The sequence below is a fragment of the Tachypleus tridentatus genome, chromosome 2 (assembly GCF_004210375.1).
Source record: "Tachypleus tridentatus isolate NWPU-2018 chromosome 2, ASM421037v1, whole genome shotgun sequence".
In the NCBI taxonomy this organism is placed as follows: domain Eukaryota; kingdom Metazoa; phylum Arthropoda; class Merostomata; order Xiphosura; family Limulidae; genus Tachypleus; species Tachypleus tridentatus.
This window is the reverse complement of record NC_134826.1, coordinates 55,569,057-55,591,586: the sequence shown is the minus strand read 5'-3', so window position 1 is coordinate 55,591,586 and position 22,530 is coordinate 55,569,057. Positions and strand designations below refer to the sequence as shown.

Sequence of the window (22,530 nt, the reverse complement as noted above, 5' to 3'; positions counted from 1 at the left end):
ATAGTTCTAAAGAAGTTCCTTATATAATATTAATCACAACAACAACAGAGTATCCAGAAGTGTGACTGATAGTTCTAAAGAAGTTCCTTATATAATATTAATCACAACAACAAAGAGTATCCAGAAGTATGACTGATAGTTCTAAAGAAGTTCCTTATATAATATTAATCACAACAACAAAGAGTATCCAGAAGTGTGACTGATAGTTCTAAAGAAGTTCCTTATATAATATTAATCACAACAACAAAGAGTATCCAGAAGTGTGACTGATAGTTCTAAAGAAGTTCCTTATATAATATTAATCACAACAACAAAGAGTATCCAGAAGTATGACTGATAGTTCTAAAGAAGTTCCTTATATAATATTAATCACAACAACAACAGAGTATCCAGAAGTATGACTGATAGTTCTAAAGAAGTTCCTTATATAATATTAATCACAACAACAAAGAGTATCCAGAAGTATGACTGATAGTTCTAAAGAAGTTCCTTATATAATATTAATCACAACAACAACAGAGTATCCAGAAGTGTGACTGATAGTTCTAAAGAAGTTCCTTATATAATATTAATCACAACAACAACAGAGTATCCAGAAGTGTGACTGATAGTTCTAAAGAAGTTCCTTATATAATATTAATCACAACAACAACAGAGTATCCAGAAGTGTGACTGATAGTTCTAAAGAAGTTCCTTGTATAATATTAATCACAACAACAACAGAGTATCCAGAAGTGTGACTGATAGTTCTAAAGAAGTTCCTTATATAATATTAATCACAACAACAACAGAGTATCCAGAAGTGTGACTCATGCTAAACCATTAATAAAAAGCTGAAAAAAACTTCTAATTTTGAGTAAATCATCTAATGATAATCTATCATTTTAGAACCATATTAACAGTTTTCATTCCAATTTTTTACAGGTAAACCACAAATACTAAAGAAATAAACTCCTTTGTATATTTAAATATTATTTAATATGCATTATTTAAAACCAATACAAACAGCTCAAAATAAATGAAACAGCAAAAACCATAACATTTTTAAGACATTACCATCTTTCGCAGTAAAATGTACTCATAAAACCATTTCCTTACCCTCAACAACGTCAATCACTACAAGGCCTATAATTGAAGAAATATATTCACTGTAGGCAGTGTGTACTGCTAATGCTCCTCCCATGCTACAAGAAAAAAACATGGTTTTTCTACAAATGGAAAGTAAGAATATGAAACACTTTGAACATAATTTTTAAATATCATGAACAAAAATCTTAGTCACAATAAGCAATTACTTAAAATTTAAACTTACTTTTCTCATCATGTTACCAAATATCATACACATAACTGTAAACCTATCATGAAAACATTTGTTTACAGTGCTGTGATATTTAAACATGACTTATTTGGTCCTGTAAAACTACCATGTCTGTTCACAGTGCTGCAGTCTTTAAATGACATATCTGTAGCTGTAAAACTACCATGTCTGTTCACAGTGCTGCAATTTTTAAAAATGACTTATCTGTAGCTGTAAAACTACCATGTCTGTTTATGGTGCTGCAATTTTTAAAAATGACTTATCTGTAGCTGTAAAACTACCATGTCTGTTTATGGTGCTGCAATCTTTAAAAATGACTTATCTGTAGCTGTAAAACTACCATGTCTGTTTATGGTGCTGCAACCTTCAAACATGACTTATCTGTAGCTGTTTGCAGTGTTGCAGTCTGTAAACATGACTTACCTGTAGCTGTAATACTTCCAAAATAAAACCACATCACCATTCTTATAAATCATTATCTGTGAACTAACTTTTACAGAAAAAGATGTTCATATGACACGACAATCATGTAAAAAATGATAAACAGCAAAATCTTCATTAGAATGTGAAATAAGAAAGGCCAGTATGAACAATTTTGTATAGCATCTAGTTATAAATCTGGTACAAAGAAGTTCCTTGATTTTATGTTGTCACTAAGAAAGTAATAACCACACCTATGTCCTATCAGGACCACTGGTGGAGGCTCTTCATCTTCATACATGGCTTGTAAAACATCTCCTACATCTCTGATAACAAAAATAAATTTCAATCAAGTATACAATATTGAGGTATGTTTTCTTTGAATATCTATATATAAACCTTTTTATAACAAAAGGTAAGAAACAGGTATGAAGGATTCATAATGTATTCATAATTTATTACAAAATTCTTACTTTGAAGAATTCATAATCAATTACAAAGCTCTTACTTTGAAGGATTAATAATTTATTACAAATCTCTTACTTTGCAAGAGTTTCTGCAGAAAGATCATCATCATTACTTGTAGTGGTTTCCCCTGAAATACAAAAACAATCATTCAAAACATTTTATTTTCTTCATTATCTGTCTTTAATTCTGTCACCACAAGTATACTTTACAAGGTTTTAGTGTCTTGCATTCAAAACCTACTTTATTATTTATATTACGTTAATCAGAATAGTATAGTCTTTGCTAATAATCCATATTTTAATGGCAAATAAATTTTTAAGTTCTTAATACTGCAAAGCAATATTTTAAAATATATTGAATATCTCCTAGTCCGACACACATGACAGGTCATCTTCCTTCTTTCATCCACCACATAACTCTTTGATACTTCTCTCATGTTTGATTATGTATTATCTATAACCAATAGAAAGTCACAATTGTAGTCTATCAAGTGATGTATAACATTATATTTTGAACAGTTAAATGTCAATTCTACACAAAGTTCCAGCAGAGATAAAAGGAATTTGTCTACTTTTTGAATGTTATTAGTCTATATTGTTTGTCGTATTATTTAATTAAATAAATATTATTAAGTGCAATACTATGATTAGTATAAAAAATTAGGGTTAACTCTTTTCGACAATTGAAAGTAAAAAAAATATTGGTTTAGTATTTTATTTTTTCATGTTTATTCTTCAGGTATAATTATAAAAGTAACTAAAAGGTTAAAATAGAGATCTTTGTAGGTTAGTTAGGATTAGATTAAATAAAGTAAATAATAAAAATGTTTCATGAGGCACGCATGCAAGCAGCTTGTGGTACCTCATTTGTAAAGTAATTCAATAGCTTAATGTGAGCTGCACATGTCCCAAGTGATCTATAAGTTACAATGGCATGGAAAGTGGTTAGACATGGTTCAGAGGGCAATAAAAGTACAAAATTTAATTACAAATAGATGCATACTGTTACAAACTTATAGCTACTCAGGATAAATGAACTTAGATTCATGTTTTAATTTGAAGTCATTCTAGAAAAAGGGTAATTTAGATTTATTTTGAATTTTTTTTATGATTACAAGGTTGGTCAGATTGATCAATTCTATTTGAAGATAGGGTAGAGAAAATAACAGATAAACAATAAAGGTTTGCTGAAAAAAAAAGTTTAAAATGCATTTGGAAAGTTTCAGGGATTATGCAAAGGAAATTTGAGATTTTTGAGTGGAAGAAAAGCATTTTCTACTTTTAACATGAAAATTACTTCAGGCACAGACTATTCAAAACAAATACTCAATATATTCATAGGCAAATGTTTATTTTACTTTATTAGAAAAATGTGATTTTTTGTATGTAGAAGACATAATATCTGAAAGACTATCAAATTTTAAAGATATACACATTATATTGAAAGTTATATGTATTAAACCTGTAAAACTTCAATACAAAGAAGTCACATGGTGGGTCTAATCAACCAAGCCTGTATTGAGAGAGTTAATGACTAAATTAATTTCTTTATTATTACAAGAAAATACTACATTTTTTCTACCAGTTGGGTATATTGTTACCACATTGAAAACTTTAAGGTCTAACCAACAATTCATATTTACTCTTAAAACACAGTAAATTTAAGGTGAAAATGTGATAAACATGGTACAGCTGTGGTCAAAATTAATAAACATTTATAATGTGGTAAACTTATGGTCAAAGCTAATACACTGAGTCAGTTGACTGGTGGTTTGGACCACTAGTCCATGCTACATTGTAAAAATCCAAATCATGGATAATTTTGACCAAGACATGAATCAAGTTGACTGGATAACATTTGAGTTGAATTGGTTCAACCACAATCTTATCTCATGGTAAAAACTGATTTTGCAATTTTCCTCATCAGTTAAGTGCAAGTCAACTCAATTCTTAATGTGTAATAACTTTACACTCAACACTACAAAGTAGGTGATTTGTGATAAAAACTTTTCAATCAACTCGGTTCTTAATGTGTGATAACTTTACACTGAGCACTATAAAGTAGTTGATTCGTGATAAAATCTTTCCAATCAACTCAGTTCTTCATGTGTGATAACTTTACACTCAACACTAAAAAGTAGTTTATTTGTGAAAAAAACCTTCCTATCAACTCAGTTTGATCAAATAGTTGATTTTAAAACTACCTGTCAATGCAATTTTCAAAAAGTGGTTGACAACTTATTTCTGCACAGTGGATGATCTCAGGCAGCTCAAATCTTACCAAGTTGTCAATTCCTGGTCTATAACTCATAGCAACTTTTACATTAAAGGCAACACAAAGCACTTTAGTTATTATGATATATCAGTACACTTACAGATTTAATGTGAAGATGTTGGTAAAGTCAGTTTTATTTTGAGACTGTTGCTCTGCTTACATGTATTTTTTTTGTGTGAAGGAAACTGAAAACTGGTGTACTGCTTTGAATATCTAATTAAATGATCTTGTTTCAACATACTAAAATTCAATTAAAACCAAGTTACTCATTTTGAAATAATAAAACTAGAAACATGTGCCATGACCTAAAAAAATGAGGGATAAAACATTTCGTTTTAGTTGTTTGAAAAGCACTATAGGCAGTGTAGACATGGTAGGTTTTACACTTTAAATGATTTTATGGCCCAGTTTTCAAAATGGAATAATATTTTGGCCTTTTTCAACACCTCACTGTCATCTAGAAACAGATGAAACGAGTCCATTAAAGCAAAACTCTTACCAGTTCTCTGATAAATTTTAAGATTGAAGAATTTCAGTCTAAGAAAACCATTGGAAAAATTTTATGATACACACCTTGTCCCCTGAGAAAGAAAGCTGTGATACACACCATGTCCCCTGAGAAAGAAAGCTGTGATACAACATCATGTCCTCTGGGAAAGAAAGCTATGATACATACCATGTCCCTGGAAAAGAAAGTTATGATACATACCATGTCCCTGGAAAAGAAAGTTATGATACATACCATGTCCTGGAAAAGAAAGCTGTGATACATAACATGCCCCCAGGAAAGAAAGCTGTGATACATACCATGCCCCCAGGAAAGAAAGCTGTGATACATACCATGCCCCCAGGAAAGAAAGCTGTGATACATACCATGCCCCCAGGAAAGAAAGCTGTGATACATACCATGCCCCCAGGAAAGAAAGCTGTGATACATACCATGCCCCAAGGAAAGAAAGCTGTGATACATAACATGCCCCCAGGAAAGAAAGCTGTGATACATACCATGCCCCCAGGAAAGAAAGCTGTGATACATACCATGCCCCCAGGAAAGAAAGCTGTGATACATACCATGCCCCCAGGAAAGAAAGCTGTGATACATATCATACCCTCAGGAAAGAAAGCTGTGAAACATACCATGTTCCTGGATAGGTAGGTAGATATTTCATGTTTATTGGCACAAACCTACTAGACTATCTGTGTCAAACAAGATGTAGCACAGGATAATGGTGTATAGAAATGAAGATAAAAATATGTAAAATATGTAAAATTAAGACCTGTCAGGAAGACTGAAGCATTAAATTCACACTTGCTGTCAGCCACCTGAAGTTTGCCTTTCCAGTCCTGGCTTCAGGTCAAATTAAAATGTGTAAAAGACATCATGCTAAAACAGTGTATAGTTCAATAAAAACATTATATTAAGTAAATAAGACCAATAGCTTTTAAAAATGTAATGACATGAGCAAGGCAGCCAATATCACCTATGACATTGGCTAATGTCAAGGGCAAAACTACCCTAAAAATATGTTTAAAATGGTATTGTTGTTCTTGGTTGTAATGATGGCATGAAAATAAAATATGTACGATTATGACCTGAGTGCCACACAGACCACACATTGGTGCATCAGTACCAGATAAAAGGAAGTGATGAGATAAAAAACTGTGACCAATGTGTAGCCTAACCAAAACAACTTACTCCCTTCGATCTTTACAGAAACAATGTGGTCAAAGAGCTAAATAAGGCTTGGTTTGAAAAATCTTATTTCGTTGCTCACTCCGGGTCGACTGCCAACTAGTTTACAGTCAGGTTTTGGTAACTGGATCATACATAGTCCATGTATGGAACAGGGATGGTGGTGATAGAGCCAGAGCAGATGGACTTTGCCGCTCTGTCAGCTAGCTCATTCCCACAAATACCAACATGACCTAGTATCCAAAAAAACTGGACAGAGAGAGATGGGCCAGTTTGTTTTGGATATTGATAAGAATAGGATGATAACTAACATGGAATGATGTCAGGGCCAATAGACAGCTGAGTAAATCAGAATAGATCATGCAATTCATATATTGCATAGTTTCAATATGATTCAGGGCAAGAGAAATGGCATACAGTTCAGCAGTGAACACAAACTATAGAGGGGATTCTGTGTGCTACAACTGAACTGTAACAAACCATGGTAAAGCCCACAGAGTCACCTGATTTTGAACCATCCATACATTCGAGAATGGATGGATTGTTTGAAAGTACCAACATTTCTCAGATGACTCAAAGATAGGTCACAGTTGGGGATAGTAATTAGCCATGGTGGAAGAGGCCCGAACTGTTGATACTGCTATGCTATTCAAAGATATATCCAATTTTTCTGATTGTGCCCAAATACAAAAGCTAAAAGGAACAATGGCAGATTTTCTATTAGAGAAAAGTATGGCCCATCTAGGATGGAAAACATAACCCCAAGTAGGATGATGTGGTAAAAAGTGAAGTTTGGAAGCATACATAAGAGACACTTGCAAATATACAGAGGGGGTTCATGGGACTATATATACAAACTTTGGACTTGAGAGGTACAAAAGGCCCCAGTGCAAAGCCAAAGCCTCTGATGGTGGATAGGATCCAGCATTTTCAGTGCTGAGGTTCTGGCAGAACCATAGACCCATCGTAGTTTGGATCGGATAAGGGCACAATAAATTTTAAGCATGGAGTATCAATCTGCTCCCCAAGAGGTGGAAGAGAGGACATGGAGGATGTTCAGTGCTCTTATACATTTGACACAAAGTTGCTTGATGTGGGAAATAAAGTTTAATTTACAGTCAAATATAAGACCTAAGAACTTTGCCTCAGGGACGACAGGAAGTACATCATCATCAATACGAAGTTCTGGATCTGGATGAATACCCTGTTGGCAGCAGAAATGTACACAAACAATTTTAGAGAGAGAAAGCTGAAAACCATTTCTTGTGGTCCACTTAAATATATGATTGATTGCAGCTTGTAGCTGCCGCTCAATAAACCACGTTTGATGACTGACACGAGATGTGAAAGTCATCAATAAAAAGACCATTTGAAACTGTATGGTTGAGATACAACCATACCATTAGTGTAATGCCACTGATGGCATTAATCTTCATAATGAAAAGTGTGACACTCAGAACACAACTCTGAGGGACTCCAAGTTCCTGTGGGAGAAAACGGGAAAGTGTTGAGCCCACATGGACCTGGAATCGACGATTCATTAAAAAATGCTTAATAAAAAGTGGCAAATTGCCACTCAATCTATATGAGTGAAGTTCTTGCAAGATGACATGTCTCCATGTTGTATTATAAGCTTTCTCTAAATAAATAAAAAAAATAGAAACAAAATGTTGTCACTTCAAAAAGGCTTCTCCAACTGATGTTTCAAGACAAATTAAGTGGTCTATCGTGGAGCATTGTATTTGAAACCCACACTGAGTGGGTGAGAGAAGATTATTTGATTCAAGGAACCAAACACGACAAGCATTAATCATCCTCTTTTAGGTCTTACTGAGACAACTCGTCAAAGCAATGGTACAGTAATTCAAAGAAATCTTTTGATCCCTCCCAGGTTTAAGAACATGGAGTTAGAATAGCTTGACACCAAGTATCAGGAAAGACATTCTCCTGCCGTATCATGTTAAAGACAACCAAAAGAATAGTAAGAGAGAAAGGAGAAAGGTGGCATAGCATCTCATAATGTGTATCATCAGGTCCAACTGATGTATTGCCAGACCGATGAATTGCAAGTTTCAGTTCCACCAGTGTAAGAGAGCGATTGTAGTCATAGAGATGATAAGTCAAAAGGAAAGAGGTAGATGTTCAACTCATATTTTAATAGCTAAGAAGGAAGAGAATGAGTTTGAAGAGCTGGATACATGAGAAAAACATTCACCGAAAGTATTGGCAATGCTCAAAGCATCAGCAACTTCATGGCCATTGAATATTAAGATAGAGAAGGGGTTGAAGAAATGCTGGAGGTATATTTAATCCAAGATTCCTTCTGGCTTTGACATCTAACTCGGTGAGCCTGTGCACGGGCTTGCTGAAATGCAATGCAGTTTGTAAGCGTAGGATATCTACGAAATTTACCCCAAGTATGTTTCTGAGCTTTTAGTGTTATAGAAAAAACAGAGTTCCACTGAGGGTGGGGATACTGTGGGAAACATGCCAAAGTTTTGGAGATGCACTGAGCAGCTCCTTGAACAATACAGGTAATTACTACTGCTACACAATCATATGTCGATGATGTACATAAGATGGCAGGTTCAAGTTCTATGAGAGCAATGAAAGAGGGACAGTTGGCCTGGTCCAACTTCCACTGAGGCACACAGGTCAGGTGGCACTGATCATGGCCAATCTCCTCTCTTAATATGGTAGGAAAATGATCACTACCCCATGAATTGATGTCAACCTCCCAAGACAAGCAAATGATAAGTAAAGGGGAGCAGATAGAAAGATCTATAGCAGTAAATGACTGACTGGGTGCATGAAAATAAGTGTACGAGCCAGTACTGAAAAGAGACAGTTATGATTCAGGAGCACGTGCTCTATAGCATGACCCATCACATCAATACTAGAACCACCCCCGAGGGGATTGTGCCCATTAAAATACCCCAAAATTAAAAAGGGGGTTGGCAGTTGCTCAGTAAGGGCATCAAGGTCTGAGAGATGATAATTTTTTCCAGGGGTAAGGTACAGAGATTAAACAGTGATGGTACGACCCAAGGAGATATGGATGTCTACAGCCTCCAAGAGCGTATTCAATTACAAGGACCAGGTGGGCACATGTTGATCAACCAGCAGTGCTACACATGACCTGTCATTTCGGTATAAGGAGTATTGTCAAATTTTGAATGTATTAGTAAGTTTTAAAAATGTTTCTTCTAAAGAAAGACATTTGAGATGATAAAAGTTAATCAAATTGTTGATTTCATTCACATTTGATTGAAAACCTTAACACTTCCATTGGATTTGCGTGGCCATTTTTCTTCATTTCGGAGGAGAATTTGGCATGGAGACATTTTGCTTGCAACCTCGCTTTTTGTCTTTACTGGACATGGGTCAATAACTCTCTAATGATCCTGCTCTGGATTGAGTAGGCAGGTTGGAGTTTGTAGACGTACGTTCCAGTAATTGTTGATGTGAATGAATGGGTTTTTTAATTTTGGGGGTGTCAAATGAGGAAGACCCCATGGAAACACCTGGGCTTGAACAAGGTGAAGTTGGGCAATGACTGAAAGATGTGGTAGGGACAGAGATAGAAGTAGATACTGATTCATTAACTTTGTTGATTTTGGAGGGTACTAGATTAAGATATGCTGTTAAGGATTCTGTAGGAGGCACGGAAAGATCTGTCTAGACTCCTACTGTAGTAGTGGAATGGATTACAGCAGCATCAGCCCAATATGTAATTGAGAATAGTAATTTTCAAGCCTCTGGATAGGTAATATTATGAACTGTCTTGAGACATTGTACTTCTTTCTCTTCCACCCATTTAGGGCAAGAAATAAAATATGAAGAATGTGTACCATTATAGTTAACATAATGTGGTTCTAATTGGCATTTAAAAGAATCATGGTCTTTACCAACACAATGAGCACATGTTAATGAACCACAGCAAGATGATTTCAAGTGACCAAATCATTGACAAAGAAAACATTTAACAGGGTTAGGAATATAAGGCCATACCTTACAATTCAAATATCCTGCCTTGATTGTGGTAGGAGGACACGATGTTATAAATGTTAATATTAGAACATTTGTTGGTGACATAATTCCCGTCTCTACGAGTAAAAATTCGCTACATGGCTGTAACACCTAGGCTGGTAAAACCTGCTAGGATCTCTTGACTCTGGAATGGTCTTTATATCCCTCTCAACTGTAACTACTCTGGAAGAATTCAAAACAGAATGAGGAGTAACCTCAATGGGTATATCCCCAATGGCCTTTGACATCAATAGGAGTTTGGAATGTTACGATGAAGCTGTTTCCACTAAAATGTCCCCAGACCGTAATTTTTCTACTGAATTATGTGAGCCAGCAAGCCCTTCTAAACCCTTCTGAACAAAAAATGGAGACATCTGCCCTAAAGGTTTTTCAGTTAAAGAATGTATAATTAAAAATTGCAGGACAGATTCAAGTTGTGAGTTTGACCATACAAAGTCATCAATGCACGGTCATTTACCAGTTGTCAGATGTTTCTCCATGTTGTCATGTGTTTTTTTTATTTGAGGGATATCCATAATAAACAAAAAGAATATTTCGGTGCCCACTTACCCCCCCAAGACTGCCTGTCTACAGAAATTCAAGGCCAAAGTGGTGTGTTGGAGTTGGATCCCTCAACCACCAGGATCCTCAACTCCCCTTCACAGGTCTCAATGCACGGCAAACATATAGATGGATGTTTAGATCCCAGAGGAGGTAAACTGAAAGTACAGAACCTTCTCTGGGAGGTCTCCCATGTTCCTGGGAAAGAAAACTATAATACATACCATGTCCCCAGGAAAGAAAGATATGATACATGCCATGTTCCTGGGAAAGAAAGCTATGATATACACCATGTTCCTAGGAAAGAAAGCTATGATACACACCATGTTCCTTGGAAAGAAAACTATGATACATACTATGTCCCTGGGTAAGAAAATAATGATACATGCCATATCCCTGGGAAAGAAAGCTATGATACATGCCATGTCTCCAGGAAAGAAAGCTGTGATACATACCATGTTCCTGGGAAAGAAAGCTATGATATAGCTTGGTCCCCAGGAAAGAAAGCTATGATACATACCATATTCCTGAAAAAGAAAGCTACAATATATACCATGTCCCCAGGAAAAAAAGCTATGATACATACCATGTCCCCGAAGATCTATTGCAGCTACTTGACACTCCACCATTTTAACAATTTCACTCTGTAAAGGAAAATAATATAAACATAGTTATTTTAAAACAGGTTTTATCTAAGTGTTATTCCAATATAGGTTGTTTTACACTTGAAATCATTCATGAATCAAATAATTATAGATTTATACATGTATATATATATATAACACCAAGATACAAGTTAATGGTAATGACAATAGACACAAGTGAAATATGTACAGAAGTCACATACAATAAGCAACAGCAAACTAGGGATGAATTCAGTAAAGGAACAGAACATAATTAAATAACCTGTACAATGCACTTCTATTTTTCATGTGATTCCTGGGCTATACACAAAGAACTACTGTGTTTTCATGTTGCCACACAGTTTATCATTGGACATATGTAAATATTGTTACAACTATCCTGTAATACTTTGCATACTTGAGCCAAGTTGTTTGGTTGCCTTTTAACCTAAATTTCTATGCAAGTCCACATGTTTTACAATGTCCATACTGGTACATTGTGCAGAAAATGTCATTACTGTTCCATCAGCCTCCAAACCATCAAAAAATTGTTTCAGCACATTATATTTATGCTTGATATCACTGTCTTGTTAGAAGATAAATCCTCACCAGACGAGTCATGTTTCTGAGAGAAAAGTGTATGTGATTGGCAGCAATGAGAATGTTGTCTACCACAACTACTACTTTTATTAACGGTGCCAATTTCTGTTGTCTATTTCAACTGCTACCTTTATTAACAATGTCAGTTTCTGATGTCTATTTCAACTACTACTTTTATTAACGGTGCCAATTTCTGTTGTCTATTTCAACTGCTACCTTTATTAACAATGTCAGTTTCTGTTGTCTATTTCAACTACTACTTTATTAACAGTGCCAGTTTCTGTTGTCTATTTCAACTTCTACTTTATTAACAGTGCCAGTTTCTGTTGTCTATTTCAACTTCTACCTTTATTAACAATGTCAGTTTCTGTTGTCTATTTCAACTGCTACCTTTATTAACAGTGTCAGTTTCGGATGTCTATTTCAACTACTACTTTATTAACAGTGTCAGTTTCAGATGTCTATTTCAACTACTACTTTATTAACAGTGTCAGTTTCAGATGTCTATTTCAACTACTACTTTATTAACAGTGTCAGTTTCTGATGTCTATTTCAACTACTACTTTATTAACAGTGTCAGTTTCAGATGTCTATTTCAACTACTACTTTTATTAACTGTACCAGTTTCTGTTGTCTATTTCAACTACTACCTTTATTAACAGTGCCAGTTTCTGATGTCTATTTCAACTGCTACCTTTATTAATGATGTCAGAGTCTGTTATCTATTTCAACTACTACTTTTATTAACGGTGCCAGTTTCTGTTGTCTATTTCAACTGCTACCTTTATTAACAATGTCAGTTTCTGATGTCTATTTCAACTACTACTTTATTAAAAGTGCCAGTTTCTGTTGTCTATTTCAACTGCTACCTTTATTAACGATGTCAGTTTCTGTTGTCTATTTCAACTGCTACCTTTATTGATGTCAGTTTCTGTTGTCTATTTCAACTACTACTGATGTCTATTTCAACTACTACTTTATTAACGTGTCAGTTTATTAACTGTACCAATTTCTGTTGTCTATTTCAACTACTACTTTTATTAATGGTGCCAGTCTCTGTTGTCTATTTCAACTGCTACTTTTATTACCTGTACCAATTTCTGTTGTCTATTTCAACTACTACTTTTATTAATGGTGCCAGTTTCTGTTGTCTATTTCAACTGCTATTTCTATTAATGATCTCAGTTTCTGTTATCTATTTCAACTACTACTTTTATTAACGGTGCCAGTTTCTGTTGTCTATTTCAACTACTACTTTATTAACAATGTCAGTTTCTGTTGTCTATTTCAACTGCTAACTTTATTAACGATGTCAGTTTCTGTTGTCTATTTCAACTACTACTTTTATTAACTGTACCAATTTCTGTTGTCTATTTCAACTACTACTTTTATTAATGGTGCCAGTTTCTGTTGTCTATTTCAACTGCTACCTCTATTAATGATGTCAGTTTCTGTTATCTATTTCAACTACTACAAGTTTCTGTTGTCTATTTACTACTACTTTATTCTGTTGTCTATTTCAGCTGCCGAGTTTCTGTTATCTATTTCAACTACTACTTTTATTAACGGTGCCAGTTTCTGTTGTCTATTTCAACTACTACTTTATTAACAGTGCCAGTTTCTGTTGTCTATTTCAACTTCTACTTTATTAACAGTGCCAGTTTCTGTTGTCTATTTCAACTTCTACCTTTATTAACAATGTCAGTTTCTGTTGTCTATTTCAACTGCTAACTTTATTAACGATGTCAGTTTCTGTTGTCTATTTCAACTACTACTTTTATTAACTGTACCAATTTCTGTTGTCTATTTCAACTACTACTTTTATTAACGGTGCCAGTTTCTGTTGTCTATTTCAACTGCTACCTTTATTAACAGTGTCAGTTTCTGTTGTCTATTTCAACTTCTACTTTATTAACAGTGTCAGTTTCGGATGTCTATTTCAACTGCTACCTTTATTAACAATGTCAGTTTCTGTTGTCTATTTCAACTGCTAACTTTATTAACGATGTCAGTTTCTGTTGTCTATTTCAACTACTACTTTTATTAACTGTACCAATTTCTGTTGTCTATTTCAACTACTACTTTTATTAATGGTGCCAGTTTCTGTTGTCTATTTCAACTGCTACTTTTATTAATGATGTCAGTTTCTGTTATCTATTTCAACTGCTACCTTTATTAACGATGTCAGTTTCTGTTGTCTATTTCAACTGCTACCTTTATTAACGATGTCAGTTTCTGTTGTCTATTTCAACTGCTACCTTTATTAATGATGTCAGTTTCTGTTGTCTATTTCAACTACTACTTTTATTAACTGTACCAATTTCTGTTGTCTATTTCAACTGCTACTTTTATTAATGGTGCCAGTTTCTGTTGTCTATTTCAACTGCTACCTCTATTAATGATGTCAGTTTCTGTTATCTATTTCAACTACTACTTTTATTAACGGGTGCCAGTTTCTGATGTCTATTTCAACTACTACTTTATTAAAAGTGCCAGTTTCTGTTGTCTATTTCAACTGCTACTTTTATTAATGGTGCCAGTTTCTGTTGTCTATTTCAACTGCTACTTTTATTAATGATGCCAGTTTCTGTTGTCTATTTCAACTGCTACCTTTATTAACAATGTCAGTTTCTGATGTCTATTTCAACTACTACTTTTATTAACGGTGCCAGTTTCTGTTGTCTATTTCAACTACTACTTTATTAACAGTGTTAGTTTCTGATGTCTATTTCAACTGCTACTTCTATTAATGGTGTCAGTTTCTGTTGTCTATTTCAACTACTACTTTTATTAACGATGTCATTTTGTGTTGTCTATTTCAACTACTACTTTTATTAATGTTGCCAGTTTCTGATGTCTATTTCAACTACTACTTTTATTAATGTTGCCAGTTTCTGATGTCTACTTCAACTATTACTTTTATTAACGGTGTTAGTTTCTGTTGCCTACCTCATCTATTACTTTTATTAACAACGCCAGTTTCCGTCGTCTACATCAACAACTACTTTTACTAACAGTGTCAGTTTATGTTATCTTCCTCAACAACTACTTTTATTAACAGCACCAGTTTCTTGCACTGTTTTCAGAATTGTACTTAATGAATCTCTGGCGACATTGAGTATCCTTGATTAGAAAAGCTGTGGTTTCTATATACATTTAAAGCCTGCATTCCCACTAAAAATCAAAATATGAGCATACCTCCAAAGCAGTAGTAAACTTTGGGTGTTTGGGTATACAAATGTGCATTAAAATATAACATCAAGTAAGTCACAACAAAACAAACATGAAGAAGCTACACAAAACTTACTGTAAACAGTAAGAAAACCTCAACTAACCAGATATAAAGGATCCTCACAAAACATCACCTCATTACAAATATATCATGAAAACTTACACAAAAAAGTGCCCAAGAAAGCCCACTGTATCCACCACCATGTAGAAGTAAAAGAAGAGGTCCAGAATTTCCTGCTGTATATACACGAAAAATCTTTCAGTATTTGTCAAGAAAGCAAAGACTCAAAAACAGAACACTATAATTATCAAGTTGTCAGAAATAATTACATCTTCTAATATTTTTGGAATTTTACTACTCACAGTTTTCAAAATGTTTTTATAATATGTACTTAATAAAGAGAAACCACAATTTTTATGTAAAATAAATCAACTAAAATCATAGTTCTCTGTCAGAACTGAATGTTATTTCCTGACCCATTGAAGCATCAAAGTGCGAGACATTTATAAAGTTACATGTCTACTTAACAATATGTTCTAATTAACTAATAAATTCAAATGTTAATATCAGTCAAAACTACATAGAATTTTATATTTCCTACCACAATTCAGTTAACTTTACCCACATGCAGACTCTGTCATGTTATCTAATCTCTCAAGTTAAATCATATAAAAGATGTTTCTGTATTATCAACCACAAAACAAAAAGATACATTTCCTTCACCAGCATGTACATCCAGTCTTTTTTCAAAGTAGGAATCCCAAGATAAAGGAGTGTAATCTCGCATTCTAGTCAACCTTTTGGAAGTATCACCTCTGAAAAAAAAAACAAATGAGAAAACTTTAAAGCAGGAAAACCTTATACAACTGACAAATGAAAATTACAACTGATGATCATACAATAAACTGCTACTTTGAACTTAGGCTTAATACAGTTGTATTTATGGTATGTAGAATACAAATGAATTAAAATGGCTTCATTTTACTAAACAATGTGACAAAAACCACTGAAATCAAGGATTTTTTTTCCCTTTATAAAATAGAGAAATGTTTGAGAAGTTAAAGTCTTCAAAGATACACAATTCACTTCAGTTTGAAACTAATTTATATTTTCAATTAAACACTTTTCACATACACATTTGGTACTTTACAGTCTAAACTGTTGAATATTATTGTGAAGTTCATTCTCATAAGTGGTTCAGTGTAACAATGCACAACATTTTTCTTTTACATATTGTTACACTGATTTTGTTCATATACATACATTTAAAGAACTGTTTGATATTGAAATTAGAATTTCAAGGGATTCCTAAACACTCTCACAGTTTAATGTTTTTCACATTAAATTCCACATCAAAATCAATCAGTTTCCACTGAAATTGTATTAAATTCCTATTCATTTGTTAAATATATGAATACAGACTAAGAGAAAAGAGTGACCATTTATTGCACTCAACTCTACAACATGCATTACATTTATCAATAAATTCTGCCATTATAATATTTTCAAGTATTTTTTACAGAAAAACAACATTTTTCAAGCCCTTGAAATTCCATTTGAATTACAGCAACAGGGTCTGGGGCAAAAATATCCGAAGAAATTCAAGTAGGGTCTTCCGTTTTTAATAAATCTATGAAGTTACATCGTCTAGTGATGTCCCCTCAGGTATAAACATCCAGGGAAACTCTAGCAGGATCTTTTGGTTTTAATAAATCAGTGATGTTATGCTGTTGAGTGATATTCACCCAGGCAAAAAAAATTCTGGGAAAACTTCAGTCCTGACTAAACCCATCATCCCATAACTGATGTGTGTGTAAAAGATAAAGGCACCAATACGGGACAAGATAAAGGATTATCAACCAGGTTCATATCACCAGAAGCATGATAAGGAAAGTGAGGAATCATAAACCATAGAGAAGATACTCAACACAACATATCTGATTAACCAGTTACAAGAAAGGAGTGGGAGGTGAAATTTCCTGACCAGTTGTGATAGTGGCAGTCTTCCTCAAACAGGTTCAAGTGAAAAAAGAATTTACAGGCTGAATGAGGGCTCTAATTCCCTGCATAACACAGTCTATTTTTTCAGCAGATAAAAATGTCTCCATGTCCTGGAAAGTCGTGCTGTGTAATCTCTCATCATAGGAATTTCACTGTCTGCCACATTAAGCTTCAAATTCCTACTAAGAATGCACAGAATTTGAAAATGAAAAATTATTTGAATAACAAATTACATAAAAAACTGAAATCCAAGTTTGAAATTAGTAAATTACTGAATCAACTGCATTGGAAATGGCAAAAAGTAACAAGCAAAAATTGTAGTCCCACTTGAAAAGTTGAAGCACATATCTAAACAAAGCAATACCAATTAAGAAAGCAAGGACTGAACATGAATAGTAGAGAGAGCTAGCTATGCTAATAGAGACAGCAAAATACTATTGAGGGAGAGTAGTCACTTGATATGCACAGCTTCAAAAACAGTGCAAAATTGATAGTGGTTTGGTAGCAACAAATATTTTAGCAATGCCTAGAGGGCAAACAAGGATTCATATAGCTTTATGTGAAAGAAGGTACAACCATTTCAGAATAGTAGCATGAAACTGTGAAAAACTGCCTTTTCTTAAGTTAGGAAATTCTGCTACAAAGAAATAAGTTACAAAATATTTTCTGCATGTTTGTAACTCTCTAACAATACACATACAAAATCACTGAAATACTTTTCAGTTTATTATAGTAGGAATTGCTTATATTTTTTCCTGGTTTTACAATCCCTACCTTTTATAAATTGGAAATACATTTTAAAATAACTACTACCATATAAGATTATGGTGCATGTACTCATTAACGTGATAAATGTCACAGTTTGAAACATATCAGGATACATGTTAATGTACACTACTACTTATACAATATTTTATCACTTTTTAATATTCAGTAGCTTCACTGATCACATGCATATTTCTAATTTATATATATCTAAGTGATGTTTGAACATTGCTACAATTACAAATGATGTAACTGTTATAGCTACAGGATCCTCATTTCTTGATGACAAGCCATAATAAATGGTTTCTGTTATTGTTATCTTCAGATATAAAACTCTCTCCCATTTTTGTCCTTTTAGTTTTATTTTTCCCTTATTCTTTTAATCACGTACATTTCAATTTCAACAAGAATTCATGTGTGTTTGAAGATCAAAAGTTAGTTTTCACTTTCAAAACTATTATTATGAATCAGATTTATATAATTCTTTTTCATATGCAGTGTTTGTAAAATGCAGAAAATAAAAAGTACTAATATATTCATGCTTGGGTTTTTATTTACTTTTTTATTTCTTACCAATTTAATCTATTTCCCCATATTTATATTATCCCTTTATCTAACATTACATTAATATCTCTTGCATGCAAGAAAAACCTGATAATAATAACAATATCCATCTATGACTCACGTGACTTTTCATGAAACATCTATAGAATTTTGAGGAATCTTAACAACACATTGTCGAAATTCTATGGTGGAGTCAAGAATGAAATATAAATTTACCTAATTTCACCCAAATGTCGAGGTGAGGCAGGCGGAAGTTTATTTTTCAAAATCTTGCGCTGAAGATCCGACATTTCTCTGCAATGTTATTTTATGTTCTATACACCAGACGTCAGGCTTTAAAAAGCCCTTTATCTTCATTCCACAGTTTTATTTTTATAATAATTCTAAAAGTTATAATTTTATTAATGAAACTTAATAATTAAGCTAAACATTCAGGCAATTATTTGAATAAAAGTTATTAAACATAATGTAGATAACTTTCCCTTTATATTCTTTGGTTATTCAAATAATAAAGAATATAACATATACGTTTGAATGTATAAATATTTTCTATGTGCGTGTGTGTGTGTTTTCTCAGTACAAAGCTACATCGTGCTATCTGCTGAATCCATCGATGGGAATCAAACCCCTGATTTTAGCGTTGTAAATCCGCAAACTTAACGCTGTACCATCGGGGGACTTCTAGATGCGAGAACTTATTCCTTACTATTATTATTTTGGAAGTGGTCCAGAAGTTAGTGTGTCTAGACCATGGATGAAATTCTAAAGTTAAAGGAAAATAATAATAATGTACTTAGCTAGGTGAAATGGAGCTGTTTCTGAAAAATAAAAAAGTGTAAACATAAAAACCGAAAAAGCAGCTCAAACAAGTCCCGCCTTAAAAAATAAGTTCGGTACTTAGTAGTGGCATAATTTCACTCCTGCTCTGGACTGTAAGACGATATTTCATGATTCGCATCCAGTTGACGCAAAATAGCGAATTATACCTTAGGATGTAATTGTGTTATAACAGGAATGTAAAAAAAACTTACAATTCTGTCAGTTAATAGTAAACCGTAAGTAAATGATGTTGAGTCCTAGTTGAGTACCTTCCCTTTAATTGTCACTTTAAATTTGGATAACTGTGTACAGAGAGTATAACAGCAACCTTGGAGAATCTGCTGGCAGAAGTAAGACAATAAGGTGTGAAACCTTTACAAACACAAAGGTGTATTATTTTATTTATTTTTAATTGAATATTTTGTTTAAAATCATTATATTAATTTACTTAATCATGGTCATTCCTTTATATTCAAGTTTAATAAATAAAATTGAAATTTTATATAGCCGTATAGACTGATAAAAACGTAATCTAGCTATCCATAGTAATACAAAACGTATTGAAACAAGAAAGTCAAAACTACAAAAATTGATTTACTCAAAGTTTAAAAAATGTTATTCCTTCTTTGGCGAATCATTGTAATTATATTAGCCTTAGTTTGACTTTATTGTTTCAATACTTTTTGTAGCATTAAAACGTTTCACATTACTACAACTAGCTGGGTTACGTATATATCCCTACTTGTTTTTATCAAATTTAAACATGTTTTATTATACTTCTTTGTTTACTCTTAATTAGCTATATTTTTGGGCTAAGAATACGAAGGGTAAGGCGTGTATACTTGATCCAATTTTACTACTCATCATAATCTCAACTAACTTATCCTCAAATCTAATTATATGCCCAAAGTAGTGCATGGTCCGTTTTATATGTACATAATATTATCTTTATCAGTATAATAAAAAAATTACTGCGATCCAAGACAAAAGAGTTCTGTGAAAAAATTAAAGCAATAAGATTCTTTTTTTTTCTCTATAGCTGTCGAGAAAATGTTTTTTTTTTTAATTTCGCACAAAGCTACTCGAGGGCTATCTGCACTAGCCGTGTAAGACTAAAGAGAATGCAGCTAGTCATCACCACCCACCGCCAACTCTGGGGCTACTCTTTTACCAACGAATAGCGGGATTGCCCGTCATATAATAACGCCCCCACGGCTGAAAGGGTGAGCATGTTTGATGTGACGGGGATTCGAACCCGCGACCTTCAGATTACGAGTCAAATGCCTTTACCCACCTGGCAATGTCGGGCCGTCGAGAAAAGTTAGACTTACTTCAAGGAAAATGTTTTGAAATGCTGAAATTTTGATTCCCTTCATAAACACGTATATACCAGTTTATACGGTTTTATAAGTATAATACGCTTTTGTTTTGCTCATCCAATACTGGATAATAGTCATTGTCGGTATTTAGACATATTAAAAGTAATTTTAAACGGCAGTTTTTATGGCCGCCATTTTGTTTCATCGCGATCCCTACTAAGTACGACCGTAGTGTATAATGCCATCTTTCGGTCGGTTAAGGTTTAAATTAAAGTTGTTCGTTTGGCGTTCAAATAACAAGGGTTAATTTACTCAGAATATTTAATATTATAAAGTTACAGTATTTCTTTTTTCCGTCTTGTTTTTATTATACTTTCATTGTTAATTCAAGGATTATATTCTGCATAGAATCAAAGGATTGTTATTTAATTTTAACAAGTTATTTCTTTAAAAGTTCTATTTTTCATGAATTGCGTATGTGTTTTCATATTGCAAAGTCACATCGGGCTATCTGCTGAGTCCACCGCTTTCATGAATTTAAAACAATTATGTCTTTCGATAGTTCAGTGGCAAATTTGAGGGCTTATTACGCTAAAATTCAGGTTTCAATACTCTTGGTGAGTAAAGCATAGATATATCTCTGTATGGATTTAAGCTTGACGACAAACTATATCCAATTCCTTATCGTATCTTCTAAAACAAGTTTCTATTTTTCTTGCCTCGTGGATTTTGTATTTATTAAAGGTTTTTTATTTTCATCGTATCAAATAGGTATGTATGTTAGGTTTGTTTAGAATTAAGCACAAAGCTACATAATGGCCTATCTGTGCTCTGCCTACCATGGGTATCGAAACCTAGTTTCTAGTGGTGTGAGTTCGCGGGCATACCTCTGTGCCACTGGGGGCACGTATATCAGAATTTATAACGTATTTCATATATTTTATACATTAAATAATCATTTGTTAAGAAAGCTTTCGTTTAATAATTGATTTGTTCCTCTGTTAAATGTTAGACTGCACCATTCTGAAGTGGGAAAAATTATTTAATTCTTTGTTCAGGTTTTTTTTGTATGTGGTTCTATATTTGTTTCTTCGTTAGCCATTCATAATCTAGCAGTGAAAGAAAAGCTAGAGGAAAGGCATCACCACCCAAACCAACTCTTGGGTTACTCTTTTATCAACAAATAGTAGGGTTGGTGGTGCCATTATAACGCCCCCACGGATGATAGGGCGAGCAAGATTGATGGTACAGGGATTCGAGCCTGCAACCCTCAGATTTCATGTCAAGCACCCTAACCACCTAGCCATGATTTCATATATACATAAACATATGGTAATATATTAAACTACTGTGATGTTCCAAATAGACTGACTTCCATGCATGTATTACAAAGGTGTGCATTATAATATTTAGGAACAAGTGACCTATTGATCCATCTTAGCTGTCACGTTCCTTAAGTTAAAACTATTAAATAAATAAATATGGCCCTTATTATTCATATAGTTATTACACTTTCTCTTAAAACTTACTTCTTACACAACCACCAAATGTATCTCCTATTACAAAAATAAAAATTTCTTAGCTGAAGATGACCCCTATCCAACCACAATTTATATATTTTTTCCCTAGTCCTACTATTTTCACTAATAAGTATGAAAAAGAGAAGTAACCTTTTCAAAGAATGTCAAAAGATTTGTAAGACAGGACTTTCACTTATTGAAACCATGTTGACTGTCCAATAAAATTGTAAACTTTGTTAAATAACTTTGTGAAGCATCTTTTAACAAACGTGAAAGGTGAATTTTTTTGACGTAATTCCTCATTGAAGAAGTTACTAGTTATAC

General features: G+C 33.5%; 1 protein-coding gene across 4 annotated transcripts in view; it reads right to left on the bottom strand.

The window, feature by feature from the left end:
- LOC143243882 (protein phosphatase methylesterase 1) overlaps positions 1-18,920 on the bottom strand; it is a 44,173-nt gene extending 25,253 nt beyond the window's left edge. For 3 of the 4 annotated variants that reach the window (XR_013024795.1, XM_076487647.1, XM_076487650.1), the window contains exons 1-7: positions 18,765-18,920; positions 15,931-16,033; positions 15,381-15,473; positions 11,350-11,407; positions 2,282-2,333; positions 1,993-2,064; positions 1,099-1,184 (exon numbers count right to left, since the gene is read on the bottom strand). Coding sequence is in view for 3 of the 4 variants with exons in the window: in XM_076487647.1 (XP_076343762.1) it covers positions 1,099-1,184; positions 1,993-2,064; positions 2,282-2,333; positions 11,350-11,407; positions 15,381-15,473; positions 15,931-16,033; positions 18,765-18,838 (538 nt within the window). In the remaining variant the exon portion in view is untranslated. The remainder of the gene's footprint in view (positions 1-1,098; positions 1,185-1,992; positions 2,065-2,281; positions 2,334-11,349; positions 11,408-15,380; positions 15,474-15,930; positions 16,034-18,764) is intronic. The other variant, XM_076487649.1, reaches the window with a different exon arrangement.
- Between the last annotated feature and the right edge of the window lie 3,610 nt (positions 18,921-22,530).